At 40.6% G+C, this 17,265-nt stretch overlaps 1 protein-coding gene across 1 annotated transcript in view; it reads left to right on the top strand.

Annotated features, from left to right (window-relative positions):
- LOC124260513 (ergothioneine biosynthesis protein 1-like) overlaps positions 1-7,795 on the top strand; it is a 65,262-nt gene extending 57,467 nt beyond the window's left edge. The window contains exons 14-19 of the mRNA XM_046694842.1: positions 2,121-2,307; positions 2,706-2,962; positions 5,519-5,674; positions 5,881-5,959; positions 6,464-6,572; positions 7,236-7,795. Of these exons, the coding sequence (XP_046550798.1) occupies positions 2,121-2,307; positions 2,706-2,962; positions 5,519-5,674; positions 5,881-5,959; positions 6,464-6,572; positions 7,236-7,323 (876 nt within the window). The 3' untranslated portion in view covers positions 7,324-7,795. The remainder of the gene's footprint in view (positions 1-2,120; positions 2,308-2,705; positions 2,963-5,518; positions 5,675-5,880; positions 5,960-6,463; positions 6,573-7,235) is intronic.
- The last annotated feature ends 9,470 nt before the right edge of the window (positions 7,796-17,265 follow it).

Raw genomic sequence — 17,265 nt, 5'->3', positions numbered from 1 at the left:
AACAAAGAGGATCCCTTCAGTCAATGTAAATGATAAATCCACGTGAGACATTCAATGTATGAAATAGGACCGAGGACAGCAGGTCAGTTGTACCCAAACAGGATGCTATAGAGAGCTAGTCATGGACATTATCATAAGTATTGACAATGTCAAACTTAAAGGTCGTTCACACACAACAATACATGCATGTAATGATAAGATTTGTAGGAATCACCGAAATAGCCATCTTGATTGTGATGTGTGCATACGAAAATCTAAGCATCACAGCAAATATTATCTCACAGAAGCAACATCAAAGACTTTTAGAGAGTCATCCAATGAAACGTGTCACACACTGCAGCACGTTTGCAGCATATCCCATCAGATACATAGAGACTACTACACGAGGTCTCATTACATACGAATAATACGAAACGAGTTTCCTTCCTATGAGATCACAAACCATAGGAAGGTCACGAGTTTCGTATAACTCGCATATAATGAGAACGAGTGTGGTATTTTATTTTATTACCCACGTCTTAAATGCATTAAATTAACAAAATAGCGTATTTTTGTTATTGTTATGGTTTCAAACCGAAACCGGTTTCATAAAGAGGTTGCAGAAGGATTTTGTTCTGTAGTACACTTTTGCATGACGTCACACTGTAATGACGTCACTACGCCATTCTCGTCTGTCCCCTTGGTAACCGACGTCACGATGCATGTCAGTTGTCATCGCCTCGTACAGCCTTCTACAGTACACTACTCTGTAGAACCCCGTTTCTTGGTTTGCAACTGCTTCACTCGGCTAACAGCACTGGTGGAAACATTGCGTTTATGTTTTTCGACGGATATAATATCTCAGTTCGACTCACAATTAAACAACGACACGGCAACGTTCGCAATATTGACATTCCCACAATGCATATAAGTTGTAGAGAGAATAAATTCACGTGTTTGTTACGAATGAACAAGTAGTTCCGTCAGAACGTGACCTAACTGAGAGGTCATCGGTTATCCAATCAAATCGTTAGAATCTCAGTTCAAGTCGTTACGACACAGGTCAACGCGATACCACACTCGTGTGACGTACGAGATTAGTATGCAACTACCCATACGTTGACCACGTGGGTAATAAATTTGTTTAGGAAGTTATTGTGGAGTGATATTTCAGCACTTTTACGTGGATATTTACAGATGATTCTTTTAAAATAAACTCTAATTGTCTAAATGTATCAATTACTATCCAAGAAATTCATATTTTGAATTGTAAGGCAATGAATGGTATAATCACAGATGCAGATAGAAAAATGTTGAAACTTCCCAAGTTGTTTCGTATTATGTGTATAAATAAATCAGCAATTATTGTGCAGAACATATTTAAGTATCACTATATGGGTTAATTGTCTCTCTTTGCTGACGGTTAAAACTGTTGACTGCATACTCGGGTGGTCTACTGTGTCTGGGCATCAAAGGTTGATATTATGTCAAAATGAGCTATATGTAATCTGTACCTAACCAAAATCCCGAAGGTCCCCACTGGATCTGAGGGTCTAATTAGTATTATAAAGAGTAAATGAACAGAGCGAGACAATATCAAGAAACGCCTACTCCTGAATCCCATCAGTTTCAGTGGTCTGTACTTCGTGTTAAAAACAGCAAACAACTTGAGCTTCGTGAGGTTCATCCATAAAGTTGTATACTTCATTTTTGTCTCACAAACTTCTGGAATGCCGATCAAACAATATTACCTGTTAACATTTGGAGAAGAAAGAAAGGTGCTGGTTGTTGACAAACAAATGGGGCTCGAATTACAGGAAGGTAGCCCTCATCAACCCAAATTGTGAACGAAAGGTTTTTTATGATTCTGAGTGAATATTCCAGCGATAAAATCGCATCCCAATGTCAATGTAATCCATGATCTGATTTGTATGCATGTTGCTGAGACGCCGTGATAGTGTTTCAGGTTGTCAAGATAACCCTATCTCTATAAAGTCGTATCAATTTTCAATATAAGTTCAATTTTTTTAATGTAGCTCATGAAAATACAGTTATGCTTTAAAGATCAGTTTACCACGATGGTTAATTTTGAAAATCAGTTCTTCTGATGGTATATCACTAAGATATGTTTTACTATAAAGGGCGGTTCTTGGATATCGACCGGAGATGAGGCATCTCGTTTCGCCAGGTTTGGCTTTAGACGACATTTCTTCCAACACCTTGGATTCCGACTTGTGCAGACAATAGACCAACCGAAAGATGGGAAAGTGTCATTGCCAGCCCGAGTTGTGAATACACCAGTATTCGTGTTAGGGCAGGGCGTCACAGGTATATTTGGATAAAAATATTACTCAAACCAAGCATGTTTTAGATTTCTTTCCATTTATGTTCGTGCTTTAATGAAAGAAATTCTGCATACTGTTTGACGTGTTTTTTCCGTGTGAACCAGAAACAGAACACTGAAATAGATAACGTGCGTATAGGGTGCAACACCTCCGTTGACATTGTAAAATCATAATTTGCATAATTACATCAACTATTGCTATCGTGAATGATGAAAACAAGTCGCCTTGTCAGCTGATGTAAAACAACAAATGCAAAATATAAGATGTATTATGAGTGTTATTTAGTAAACAAACAAGTTCAAGTCTCATTGTTGACATATCACATGTTTGCACACTTTTGTGAATATGAATTTGTTTTGAAGAAATTGTATTTGTGTTTAGCCAACAACGGAAGTCTACATGGGAAGTATCGTGTTGAGAGTGTTCCTACCACAAACCTCAACTATTGCTATGAAGGTGAAGATTCACTGGTAGGAATCTTGGAATTGGAATTCGGCTTCCGAGACTCGGGCGTGGCCGTCCTGGCCGCGATGTGTGTGGACTACGCGCGTGACATGGGCATCCCAACAAACACAGCGCTGCATCTTGGGGCAGGAACAGGACGGGGGGCGTTTGAACTTAGCAAGGTTTTTTTGCAAGTAAGTGTCAATTTGCGATGATATAGTTTTAAGCAATGTGGCTTATTATTCCAGACAATGTTTCAGAACGTGTATAGGATCGACAGAAATACTCATTTGGCACATATGTGAGTTTCTGGTGTCCCCCGCCGTGATATTGCTGGAATATTGCTAAAAGCGGCGTAAAACCAAACTCACTCACTCACTCACATATGTGAGTTCGACAGTCCCTGAAAGCACTAGTAAAAATAATGGGTATTTTACAGCAATGTTTTGCACACTTCGATTCTATATATATATACTAGCCACATAAAGAAACTGTGCATTGTCAAAATGTGATCCCAGTTGATAAGTACGATAACAATGTCACTATATACATATGTACATATTAACTTTAATGGAGGGATCATGAGACCATAACAAGTCGGGAGAATATCAATTGAAAAGTCAATCACAATGACGTCACGAATCCACAAGTGGGACAGGGGTCAAACGACCATGTCACAAGCTCAATAACGGGTATGTCCGACATCGGCATTGAGAACAGCAGTACATCGACGACGCATAGAGCCTATCAAACGTGCAAGGAAGGCTTGTGGGATGTCACACCAGATTCTCTCAAGTTCTGTTGCCCGCCATGATGTTGCTGGAATATTGCTAAAAGCAGCGTAAAACCAAACTCAGTCAGGCAGTCAAGTTCTGTTGCAAGGTCAAGGACGTTATCTGGCGAATGAGGAAGACGGCGCAGATTTCGATCCATCTCGTCCCAGACATGCTCTATCGTGGAGAGATCCGGTGAATTTGCAGGCCAAGGCAGTAAGTCAACGTTGTGGTGTTGCAAGAAATCCATAGCAACCCTTGCCGTATGAGGGCGGGCATTGTCCTGTTGGAATGTTAACCCAGGGCCATGACGTTGCAGAAAAGGAATTGCCACAGGTCGAAGAATCTGATCCCTGTAGCCCACACCAGTTAAGTTGCCCTGAACAATCACCAAAGGAGTTCTTTGGCGTGCTGTTATTCCACCCCAAATCATCAGGGAACCACCACCAAAGCGATTTCTATCCAAGACACAGGCCTGTGCATAACGTTCTCCCACGCGTCTATAGGCACGTTGACGTCCATCACTATGGGAAATGTTAAACCTGGACTCATCTGTAAAAACAACATTTCTCCACCAAAACAAGGGTCTGCGGACATGATTTCGGCACCACATTCGGCGAGCTTGTCGATGACGTTGTGTCAGGATAGGCCGTATGGCGGGACGTCGTGGTCTGATCCCGGGGTGGATACGGCGAAGTCCTGGGATGGTTCGGGCAGTCATCACTGCAGTCTGAAACCTGTGGCGAAGATAGGTCACCCTTATCCATATGTCCTGTCTTGGCGTTGTTACACGTGGACGTCCAGAACTTGGCCGATCGATGACGTCATTTGTGTTCTGGTAGCGTCTCACCAGTGCAGAAATGGTGTTCCGGTGGCAGTGGAAATGTGCAGCCACTTGTTGTTGAGACATTTGCCCACGGACCATCCCAATGGCCTCATGACGTTGTGCAGACGTGAGCCTTGGCATGCTATGCGTTTCAATAGCCGTTTAATTTTTTGAACGATCGCAAAGGCAGGGGTTGAGCTTTCCAAAGTGACAGTATTGTGTGGCATTCATTTGCTCTGTTTGTCTTTCCCGGAATGCACGTGCAACAACGTATTGCATGTCTCAAGGACGAACCCACTGACGTCGCGGAACGTGGCACGTGCATGCATGTTGGATACATGTCACTATTCTCTGAGTTTAAATCCTTATGTGTCTACACAGCTTTGATAAATTTAGATTTTATTTTTTTGTATGCACAGTTTGTTTATGTGCCTAGTGTATATCAAATATCATTTGTAAATGAGTGAGGTCTTGCCTTCCCTATTAATCGTATCATGTATTCCACATGAGTCCAGCAGTTCCTTTAATTGTATTTCTCAAATTCAACGTTTAAAGAATTTTCTGAAGTCTCCCACAGCTAAGAAATTTCATAACCAGTTTCGAACAGCTTCAAAGCCTCCTTAACAATTCTCCAATTTCTGTTTGTTTTTAAAAAAAAGTTTTTATGTTATCAGTGGAATGAGTTTAGTCTTTTCTAAAGGGCATGTGCGTGTGCGTGTGCGTGTGCGTGTGCGTGTGCATGGTCTTGTGCGGGCGTTTTAATTCGAATCTACATCGAAACCTCTCTCTTTGAAATAAAAAAGTTGACGTTTATAATTAAAGTTGTGTTTCATTATTGACTCACCAACTTCTAGAATACCGATCAAACAAAATTAGAAGATGGTTTTATTGAATCGTCAGTCATTATTGCCTTTCGGGCCTATATCGTATCCTAATGGCGTTGAATGATGATTATGATGTCAACGCTGGACTGTCTGGTCCAGACTTGATTACTTACATACCGCCGTCGTGTAGCTGCAATATTGCTGAGTATGGCGTTAATCAACAACATAAAACATATGTAGGCATTGTCTGATTAACTATTGTATCGTGTGGCATTGTGTGATGTTATCTTAAGTAACATTGTTTTGTTTTACAACGTTCGCACATAGGTCCTTGGAGTGGAACCTGTCGGCAGATTTGTCGACGCGTCTCTGAAATTGCAAGAAAAGCGTACTTTGACATTTTCAACCACACATAGCAATTCTGCAACAGCGATAAATTTAAATGATTGCGATGCCAATCCTGAGAGGATCACATTTAAACAGGTAAAATCATGACGGATGACTCCACTTTAAAAAGTGTGTTGTGACTAGTTTTCATGTTGAGAATTCTGTCAATTGCCAAGTAACTTAGAGAAAATCTGGGTAGTTCATATGAGTAAACCAATTCTTCCGTGACAGTAACATTGTCATTAGTTCCACTGTGTGTGAGTTTGTGTAAGCGCTTACATATTAAATGTTTACATTATCAGTTGACGTGGATATCAAATGAGCTGGACAGTCATGATCTGGTCCTCTTAAGTCATTTGGACCGAGTCCAGAATCCTAAAGGTCAGTAAAGCCCAGGTTTTGTACATTCTTTAAAACCAAGCACTCTAGATTATTAATTTGCTAATTTTGTCAATTTTATACATCAACACCAGACTTGCAGTTCGATTACATCACAGAGCCTTGATGGATAAAATAGGTCGTTCACAAATGTATATCGCCAATAACGGCATATTTAGAGGATGCAGTTTACATAACCACGAGAATACATTTTAAAATGTAAACGGTTCATGTTTCGTGTCAGACTTTTACAAGCTTCACTGTGGGACGTGGTATGCAAAATGTAGGTCACAAATCTGTGTACATAGAGACAATGTATTTGGCACAACCATCAGTTGGACATTAACGATAAGTGGTGTTTCAGCGAACACTTTGAAGTGCGGTCTATTTATTCTATATTTTGCATATGTTTCTTATTATTCTTAATTCCAACGACGCATGATGTCATTATTCCAGAACGCAAATTACGTCAGATAGCACGTGTACTTTGACATGCAAATATTGCAGCATGGTTGATGCGTGTTTGGGAAATCACAAAACCCAACGGTATTGCTATCGTTGGAAGTCTCAGCGGTGAGTGGACCCTGGAGAAGATGCAACCTATGTTGGGTGAGAGGTGAGTACAACAACTCGCTTAATTTTACAGAAATATGGACTTCAGGGTGTTTCGTCCAATTCATAGTTTCCACGTGATTTGATATTGACTTCATACACAAGCAGAATACTGAAACAAATTGTCAGTGTTATGTAATCACGCAAAATGTCAGTTACGTCTACTACTATACCTTATGCGTACATGTACAGTGCACGTTACCTTCAAATTTACAGTGTATGTTACTTACATATACAATATCACTTACTTGCTTGTCCCTTGAAGATCCCTAGAATTGGCTACAACTACCCTTTGGCCCGATTGACTGGTAAGGCTCGCATCCCAGTTGCGTAACTCGATGCTCATCATGACAGACACTATATTGTCTGGACCAGAGCCGATTATTTACCGACCGCTGTTATAGTATGACCAGAAACTATTGAGAATTTTAGGAATATGTTTAATTGGATTTCTAGTATAAACAACCTTGACCAGCTATCAAGTGCTTGGTTTCATTCAAGAGAGACAACTCCGTTAATCCATTTTCATTAGTTTGTGAAGAGTTATCCCCCTTTGTTTACTTGCTAGCAGACGACATTTGTGGTGTCCACCGTGATATTGCTGGAATACTGCAAGAAAACATACTTATGTGCAGACATGATAAATACAAATTGTTCTTTCTTTTAGGATGTCATGCGTTCTGAGTGAAGCCACTGAATATCACTGTCGTTCAGGGAGTCACACTGCAGTGGTCACCGCATGGCGACATCACTAGGTAGAGACAGAGAGTCACCTCTGCTGGAAGTGCGCGATGTACATGATTTCGAAGGAAACAGATAAACTAACCGACAATGCGCTAGAGAGGAAGATGTTAGCACAGCACAATGTATAATTGCTACAACCATGGTGTGTTTTTACATTGTGAGTTGGTCATGCTGCATAAACTGAGGTTTAACAAATTTAAGAAATTATTGCATGACGTTTTCCATTAGGTTGGTATTCTTTTTGCATTGTGTATCTACACGTGTTATGATTTTGCGTTTTCCATGGAAGACTCACTGTTCACAGTCTTTTACTGGTATTGAGGTTGCATGAATGTATGGGAAGTTACGGTACAATTTATTTCTCATAATCCCCAACACAAACCGAACATAGAAGGTTTTCTTGTATTCTATTATCCCTTTAAAGTACATTTTATAAAAAAAAGATATGTTTAGATATATAAGTTAATAAATGATTGAGACTTATTTATGTTTGTGTAATTCATGTCTTGAAGCAAAAGGACAACCCCAAAACGCCTGCAGGACATTACTGAACACAAACACACACACACACTCGCACGCACACGCACACGCACGCACACACAGGGCAAGACGTACCGAAAACTTGTAATGTAGATAGTACGTTCCAATTACATATTAGCGATACCCCTATATTCCGAGCTGTCTAATTCTTACAAATACTACCCGAAAGGGTTATAAATTGGTGTTTCGGTAGAAAACATTGCAGTCTACAGATACAAACACGAGTTTTACAAAAAATGAGTTATTCAAGCTGGTTTTGACACCCTCGAATACCCGGTCCAGACCGCTTGTAATGCAGATAGTATGTTCCAATTATTGGCGATACCCCTATATTCCGAGCTGTCTAATTCTTGCAAATACTACCCCAAAGGGTTTTAAATTGGTGTTTCGGTAGAAAACATTGTAGTCTACAGATACAAACACGAGTTTTACAAAAAATCAGTTATTCAAGCTGGTTTTGACACGCTCAAATCCCCTGGCAATACGTACCGAACACTTGTAATGTAGAAAGTATGTTCCAATTATTGGCGATACCCCTACATTCCGAGCTCTCTCATTCTTGCAAATACTACCCGAAAGGGTCATTAATTGGTATTTCGGTGGAAAACATTTTAGTCTACAGATACAAACACGATTTGTAGAAAAACTCAGGTATTGAAGCTGGTTTTGACACCCTCGAATGTCCGGCGCAAACGTAGCGAACGCATATTATGTAGACAGTATGTTCCAATTATTGGCGATACCCTTACATTCCGAGCTCTCTAATCCATGCAAATACTACCCGAAAGAGCCATAAATTGGTATTTCGGTAGAAAACATTGTAGTCTACAGACACAAACACGATTTCTACAAAAACTGAGGTATTGAAGCTGGTTTTGACACCCTCGAATACCCGTCGCAGACGTACCGAACGCTTGTAATGTAGACAGTATTTTCCAATTATTGGCGATACCCATAATTTCCAAGCTGTCTCATTCTTGCAAATATTACCCGAAAGGGTCTTAAATTGGTATTTCGGTAGAAAACATTGTAGTCTACAGATACAAACACGATTTTTGCAAAACTGAGGTATTCAATTGCTGGTTTTGACACCACGATTTTTACAAAACTGAGGTATGCCCGGCGCACCCTTGAATGCCCGGCGCAAACGTAGCGAACGCTTGTTATGTAGACAGTATGTTCCAGTTATTGGCGATACCCCTACATTCCAAGCTGTCTCATTCTTGCCAATACTACCGAAAAGGTCATCAATTGGTATTTCGGTAGAAAACATTGTAGTCTACAGATACAAACACGATTTTTACAAAAACTGAGGTATTCAAGCTGGTTTTGACACCCTAGAATGCCGGGCCCAGACGTACCGAACGCTTATAATGTAGAACGTATGTTCCAATTATTGGCGATACGCCTACATTCCGAGCTGTCTCATTCTTGCAAATACTACCCAAAAGGGCCATAAATTGATTTTAAGGTAGAAAACATTGTAGTCTACAGATACAAATACGATTTTTACAAAAACTCAGGTATTCATGCTGGTTTTGACACCCTTGAATGCCCGGCGCAAACGTAGCAAACGCTTGTTATGTAGACAGTATGTTCCAATTATTAGCGATACCCCTACATTCCGATATGTCTACTTCTTGCAAATACTACCCGAAAGAGCCATAAATTGGTATTTCGGTAGAAAACATTGTAGTCTACAGATACAAATACGATTTTTACAAAAAATCAGTTATTCAAGCTGGTTTTGACACGCTCAAATCCCCTGGCAATACGTACCGAACACTTGTAATGTAGAAAGTATGTTCCAATTATTGGCGATACCCCTACATTCCGAGCTCTCTAATTCTTGCAAATACTACCCAAAAGGGCCATAAATTGATTTTAAGGTAGAAAACATTGTACTCTACAGATACAAATACGATTTTTACAAAAACTCAGGTATTCATGCTGGTTTTGACACCCTTGAATGCCCGGCGCAAACGTAGCAAACGCTTGTTATGTAGACAGTATGTTCCAATTATTGGCGATACCCCTACATTCCGATATGTCTACTTCTTGCAAATACTACCCGAAAGAGCCATAAATTGGTATTTCGGTAGAAAACATTGTAGTCTACAGATACAAACACGATTTTTACAAAAACTGAGGTATTCAAGCTGGTTTTGACACCCTCGAATGCCCGGCGCAAACGTACCGAACGCTTGTTATGTAGACAGTATTTTCCAATTATTGGCGATACCCCTACATTCCGAGCTCTCTCATTGTTGCAAATACTACCCGAAAGGATCATTAATTGGTATTTCGGTGGAAAACATTTTAGTCTACAGATACAAACACGATTTGTACAAAAACTCAGGTATTGAAGCTGGTTTTGACACCCTCGAATGCCCGGCGCAAACGTAGCGAACGCTTGTTATGTAGACAGTATGTTCCAGTTATTGGCGATACCCCTACATTCCAAGCTGTCTCATTCTTGCCAATACTACCGAAAAGGTCATCAATTGGTATTTCGGTAGAAAACATTGTAGTCTACAGATACAAACACGATTTTTACAAAAACTGAGGTATTAAAGCTGGTTTTGACACCCTCGAATACCCGTCGCACACGTACCGAACGCTTTTAATGTAGACAGTATTTTCCAATTATTGGCGATACCCCTAAATTCCGAGATGTCTGATTCTTGCAAATATTACCCGAAAGGGTCATAAATTGGTATTTCGGTAGAAAACATTGTAGTCTACAGATACAAACACGACGTGTACAAAAACTGAGGTATTCAAGCTGGTTTTGACACCCTCGAATACCCGTCGCAGACGTAGCGAACGCTTGTAATGTAGACAGTATTTTCCAATTATTGGCGATACCCCTACATTCCGAACTGTCTCATTCTTGCAAATATTACCCGAAAGGGTCTTAAATTGGTATTTCGGTAGAAAACATTGTAGTCTACCGATACAAACACGATTTGTACAAAAACTGAGGTATTCAAGCTGGTTTTGACACCCTTGAATGCCCGGCGCAAACGTAGCGAACGCTTGTTATGTAGACAGTATTTTCCAATTATTGGTGATACCCCTAAATTCCGAGCTGTCTCATTCTTGCCAATACTACCGAAAAGGTCATCAATTGGTATTTCGGTAGAAAACATTGTAGTCTACAGATTCAAACACGATTTTTACAAAAACTGAGGTATTCAAGCTGGTTTTGACACCCTCGAATGCCGGGCCCAGACGTACCGAACGCTTGTTATGTAGACAGTATTTTCCAATTATTGGCGATACCCCTGCATTCCGAGCTCTCTCATTGTTGCAAATACTACCCGAAAGGGTCATTAATTGGTATTTCGGTAGAAAACATTGTAGTCTACAGATACAAACACGATTTGTACAAAAACTCAGGTATTCAAGCTGGTTTTGACACACTCGAATGTCCGGCGGAAACGTAGCGAACGCATATTATGTAGACAGTATGTTCCAATTATTGGCGATACCCCTACATTCCGAGCTCTCTAATCCATGCAAATACTACCCGAAAGAGCCATAAATTGGTATTTCGGTAGAAAACATTGTAGTCTACAGACACAAACACGATTTCTACAAAAACTGAGGTATTGAAGCTGGTTTTGACACCCTCAAATACCCGTCGCAGACGTACCGAACGCTTTTAATGTAGAAAGTATTTTCCAATTATTGGCGATACCCCTAAATTCCGAGCTGTCTCATTCTTGCAAATATTACCCAAAAGGGTCATAAATTGGTATTTCGGTAGAAAACATTGTAGTCGACAGATACAAACACGACTTGTACAAAAACTGAGGTATTCAAGCTGGTTTTGACACCCTCGAATACCCGTCGCAGACGTACCGAACGCTTGTAATGTAGACAGTATTTTCCAATTATTGGCGATACCCCTAATTCCAAGCTGTCTCGAAATACCCGAAAGGGTCTTAAATACATTTCCAGAGCATTGTAGTCTACAGATACAAACACGATTTTTACAAACTGAGGTATTCAAGCTGGTTTTGACACCCTTGAATACCCGTCAAACGTAGCGAACGCTTGTTATGTAGACAGTATGTTCCAGATTGGCGATACCCCTACATTCCAAGTTGTCTCATTCTTGCCAATACACCGAAAAGGTCACAATTGGTATTTCGGTAGAAAACATTGAGATTTTTACAAAAACTGAGGTATTGAAGCTGGTTTTGACACCCTCGAATGCCGGGCCCAGACGTACCTGAACGCTTGTAATGTAGAGAGTATGTTCCAATTATTGGCGAAACCCCTACATTCCGAGTTGTCTAATTCTTGCAAATACTACCCGAAGAGTCATAAATCGGTATTTCGGTAGAAAACATTGTGGTCTACAGATACAAACACGATTTTTACAAAAACTGAGGTATTCAAGCTGGTTTTGACTCCCTTCTTGAATGCCGGGCGCAGACGTACCGAACGCTTGTAATGTAGAACGTATGTTCCAATTATTGGCGATACCCCTACATTCCGAGCTGTCTTATTCTTGCAAATACTACCCGAAAGAGTCATAAATTGGTATTTCGGTAGAAAACATTGTAGTCTACAGATACAAACACGATTTGTACAAAACTGAGGTATTCGCTGCTTTTGACACCTCGAATGCCGGGCCCAGACGTACCGAACGCTTATAATGTAGAACGTATGTTCCAATTATTGGCGATGCCCCTACATTCCGAGCTGTCTCATTCTTGCAAATACTACCGAAAGGGTCATAAATTGGTATTTCAGGTAGAAAAACATTGTAGTCTGCAGATACAAACACGATTTGTACAAAAACTGAGGTATTGAAGCTGGTTTTGACACCCTCGAATGCCCGGTGCTGAACGTACCGAACACTTGTTATGTTGACAGTATGTTCCACTTATTGTTGATACCCACTACATTCCAAGCTGTCTCCAGTGTTCTTACCAAAGGGCTCTCATTACTACCCGAAAGGGTCATTAATTGGTATTTCGGTAGAAAACATTGCAGTCTACAGATACAAACACGATTTTTACAAAAACTGGGGTATTCAAGCTGGTTTTGACACCCTCGAATGCCCGGCGCAAACGTACCGAACGCTTGTTATGTAGACAGTATTTTCCAATTATTGGCGATACCCCTACATTCCGAGCTGGCTCATCCTTGCAAATACTACCCGAAAGAGTCATAAATTGGTATTTCGGTCGAAAACATTGTAGTCTACAGATACAAACACGATTTGTACAAAAACTGAGGTATTGAAGCTGGTTTTGACACCCTCGAATGCCGGACCCAAACGTACCGAACGCTTGTAATGTAGACAGTATGTTCCAATTATTGGCGATACCCCTACATTCCGAGCTGTCTCATTCTTGCAAATATTACCGAAAGGGTCATTAATTGGTATTTCGGTAGAAAACATTGTAGTCTACAGATACAAACACGACTTGTACAAAACTGAGGTATTCAAGCTGGTTTTGACACCCTCGAATGCCCGGCGCAAACGTACCGAACGCTTGTAATGTAGACAGTATTTTCCAATTATTGGCGATACCCCTAAATTCCGAGCTGTCTGATTCTTGCAAATATTACCCGAAAGGGTCATAAATTGGTATTTCGGTAGAAAACATTGTAGTCTACAGATACAAACACGACTTGTACAAAACTGAGGTATTCAAGCTGGTTTTGACACCCTCGAATGCCCGTCGCAGACGTACCGAACGCTTGTAATGTAGACAGTATGTTCCAATTATTGGCGATACCCATACATTCCGAACTGTCTCATTCTTGCAAATATTACCCGAAAGGGTCTTAAATTGGTATTTCGGTAGAAAACATTGTAGTCTACCGATACAAACACGATTTGTACAAAACTGAGGTATTCAAGCTGGTTTTGACACCCTCGAATGCCCGGCGCAAACGTAGCGAACGCTTGTTATGTAGACAGTATTTTCCAATTATTGGTGATACCCCTAAATTCCGAGCTGTCTCATTCTTGCCAATACTACCGAAAGGTCATCAATTGGTATTTCGGTAGAAAACATTGTAGTCTACAGATTCAAACACGATTTTACAAAAACTGAGGTATTCAAGCTGGTTTTGACACCCCGAATGCCGGGCCCAGACGTACCGAACGCTTGTTATGTAGACAGTATTTTCCAATTATTGGCGATACCCCTGCATTCCGAGCTCTCTCATTGTTGCAAATACTACCCGAAAGGGTCATTAATTGGTATTTCGGTAGAAAACATTGTAGTCTACAGATACAAACACGATTTGTACAAAAACTCAGGTATTCAAGCTGGTTTTGACACACTCGAATGTCCGGCGCAAACGTAGCGAACGCATATTATGTAGACAGTATGTTCCAATTATTGGCGATACCCCTACATTCCGAGCTCTCTAATCCATGCAAATACTACCCGAAAGAGCCATAAATTGGTATTTCGGTAGAAAACATTGTAGTCTACAGACACAAACACGATTTCTACAAAAACTGAGGTATTGAAGCTGGTTTTGACACCCTCAAATACCCGTCGCAGACGTACCCGAACGCTTTAATGTAGAAAGTATTTTCCAATTATTGGCGATACCTCCTAAATTCCGAGCTGTCTCATTCTTGCAAATATTACCCAAAAGGGTCATAAATTGGTATTTCGGTAGAAAACATTGTAGTCGACAGATACAAACACGACTTGTACAAAAACTGAGGTATTCAAGCTGGTTTTGACACCCTCGAATACCCGTCGCAGACGTACCGAACGCTTGTAATGTAGACAGTATTTTCCAATTATTGGCGATACCCCTAATTTCCAAGCTGTCTCATTCTTGCAAATATTACCCGAAAGGGTCTTAAATTGGTATTTCGGTAGAAAACATTGTAGTCTACAGATACAAACACGATTTTTACAAAAACTGAGGTATTCAAGCTGGTTTTGACACCCTTGAATACCCGGCGCAAACGTAGCGAACGCTTGTTATGTAGACAGTATGTTCCAGTTATTGGCGATACCCCTACATTCCAAGCTGTCTCATTCTTGCCAATACTACCGAAAAGGTCATCAATTGGTATTTCGGTAGAAAACATTGTAGTCTACAGATACAAACACGACTTGTACAAAAAAACTGAGGTATTGAAGCTGGTTTGACACCCTCGAATGCCCGGCGCAAACGTACCTAACGCTTGTTATGTAGACAGTATGTTCCAATTATTGGCGATACCCCTAAATTCCGAGCTGTCTCATTCTTGCAAATATTACCGAAAGGGTCATTAATTGGTATTTCCTGGTAGAAAACATTGTAGTCTACAGATACAAACACGACGATTTTACAAAAACTGAGGTATTCAAGCTGGTTTTGACACCCTCGAATGCCGGGCGCAGACGTACCGAACGCTTTGTAATGTAGACAGTATTTTCCATTTATTGGCGATACCCCTACATTCCGAGCTCTCATTCTTCTTGCAAATACTACCCGAAAGGTCATTAATTGGTATTTCGGTAGAAAACATTGTAGTCTACAGATACAAACACGACTTTTTACAAAAACTGAGGTATTCAAGCTGGTTTTGACACCCTCGAATGCCGGGCCCAGACGTACCGAACGCTTGTAATGTAGAACGTATGTTCCAATTATTGGCGATGCCCCTACATTCCAACTCTCTTATTCTTGCAAATACTACCGAAAGGGTCATAAATTGGTATTTCGGTAGAAAACATTGTAGTCTACAGATACAAACACGATTTTTACAAAACTGAGGTATTGAAGCTGGTTTTGACACCTTCGAATGCCTCGGCGCGAATCGCGTAGCGAACGCTTTGTTATAGTGTAGACAGTATGTTCCAATTATTGGCGATACCCTAACTACATTCCGAGCTGTCTCATTCTTGCAAATATTACCTCGAAAGGGTCATTAATTGGTATTTCTGGTAGAAAACATTGCAGTCTACAGATACAAACACGATTTTACAAAACTGAGGTATTCAAGCTGGTTTGACACCCTCTGAATGCCCGGCGCAAACGTACCGAACGCTTGTTATGTAGACAGTATTTTCCAATTATTGGCGATACCCCTACATTCCGAGCTGTCTCATTCTTGCAAATATTACCCGAAGGGTCATTAATTGGTATTTCGGTAGAAAACATTGTAGTCTACAGATACAAACACGATTTGTACAAAAACTGAGGTATTCAAGCTGGTTTTGACGACCCTCGAATGCCGGACCCACACGTACCGAACGGCTTGTAATGCAGAGAGTATGTTTCTAACATTTGGCGAAACTGTCATTCTACATTCCGAGCTGTCTAATCCTTGCAAATATTACCCGAAAGGGTCATTAATTGGTATTTCGGTAGAAAACATTATGAGTCTACAGATACAAACACGATTTGTACAAAACTGAGGTATTCAAGCTGGTTTTGACACCCTCGAATGCCCGTCGCAGACGTACCGAACGCTTGTGTGGTAGACAGTATTTTCCAATTATTGGCGATACCCGTAAATTCCGAGCTGTCTCATTCTTGCAAATATCCTACCCGAAAGGGTCATTAATTGGTATTTCGGTAGAAAACATTGTAGTCTACAGATACAAACACGATTTTTACAAAACTGAGGTATTCAAGCTGGTTTGACACCCTCGAATGCCGGCGCAAACGTACCGAACGCATTGTAATGCAGACAAGTATGTTCCAATTATTGGCGATACCCCTACATTCCGAAGCTCTCTTTCTTGCAAATACTACCCGAAAGGGTCATTAATTGGTATTTCGGTAGAAAACATTGTAGTCTACAGATACAAACACGATTTTTACCAAAAACTGAGGTTATTCAAGCTGGTTTTGACACCCTCTAAGAATGCCGGGCGCAGAACGTACCGAACGCTTATTGTTATGTAGACGAGTATGTTCCAATTATTGGCGATACCCTACATTCCGAGCTGTCTTATTCTTGCAAATACTACCGAAAGGGTCATCAATTGGTATTTCGGTAGAAAACATTGTAGTCTACAGATACAAACACGGCTTGTACAAAACTGAGGTATTCAAGCTGGTTTTGACACCCTCGAATGCCGGGCGCAAACGTACCGAACGCTTGTAATGTAGACAGTATGTTCCAATTATTGGCGATACCCCTACATTCAAGCTGTCTCATTCTTGCAAATACTACCCGAAGGGTCATAAATTGGTGTTTTCGGTAGAAAACATTGTAGTCTACAGATACAAACACGATTTGTACAAAACTGAGGTATTCAAGCTGGTTTTGACACCCTCGAATGCCCGGACGCAAACGTACCGAACGCTTGTTATGTAGACAGTATGTTCCAATTATTGGTGATACCCTACATTCCAAGCTGTCTCATTCTTGCAAATACTACACCGAAAGGGTCATTAATTGGTATTTCGGTAGAAAACAT

Source organism: Haliotis rubra, unplaced genomic scaffold (genome assembly GCF_003918875.1).
Source record: "Haliotis rubra isolate DU_JTF1 unplaced genomic scaffold, ASM391887v1 Scf767, whole genome shotgun sequence".
Classification (NCBI taxonomy): Eukaryota; Metazoa; Mollusca; class Gastropoda; order Lepetellida; family Haliotidae; genus Haliotis; species Haliotis rubra.
Note: the sequence above shows the minus strand (reverse complement) of the source record. Positions and strands in the feature narration are given on the sequence as shown.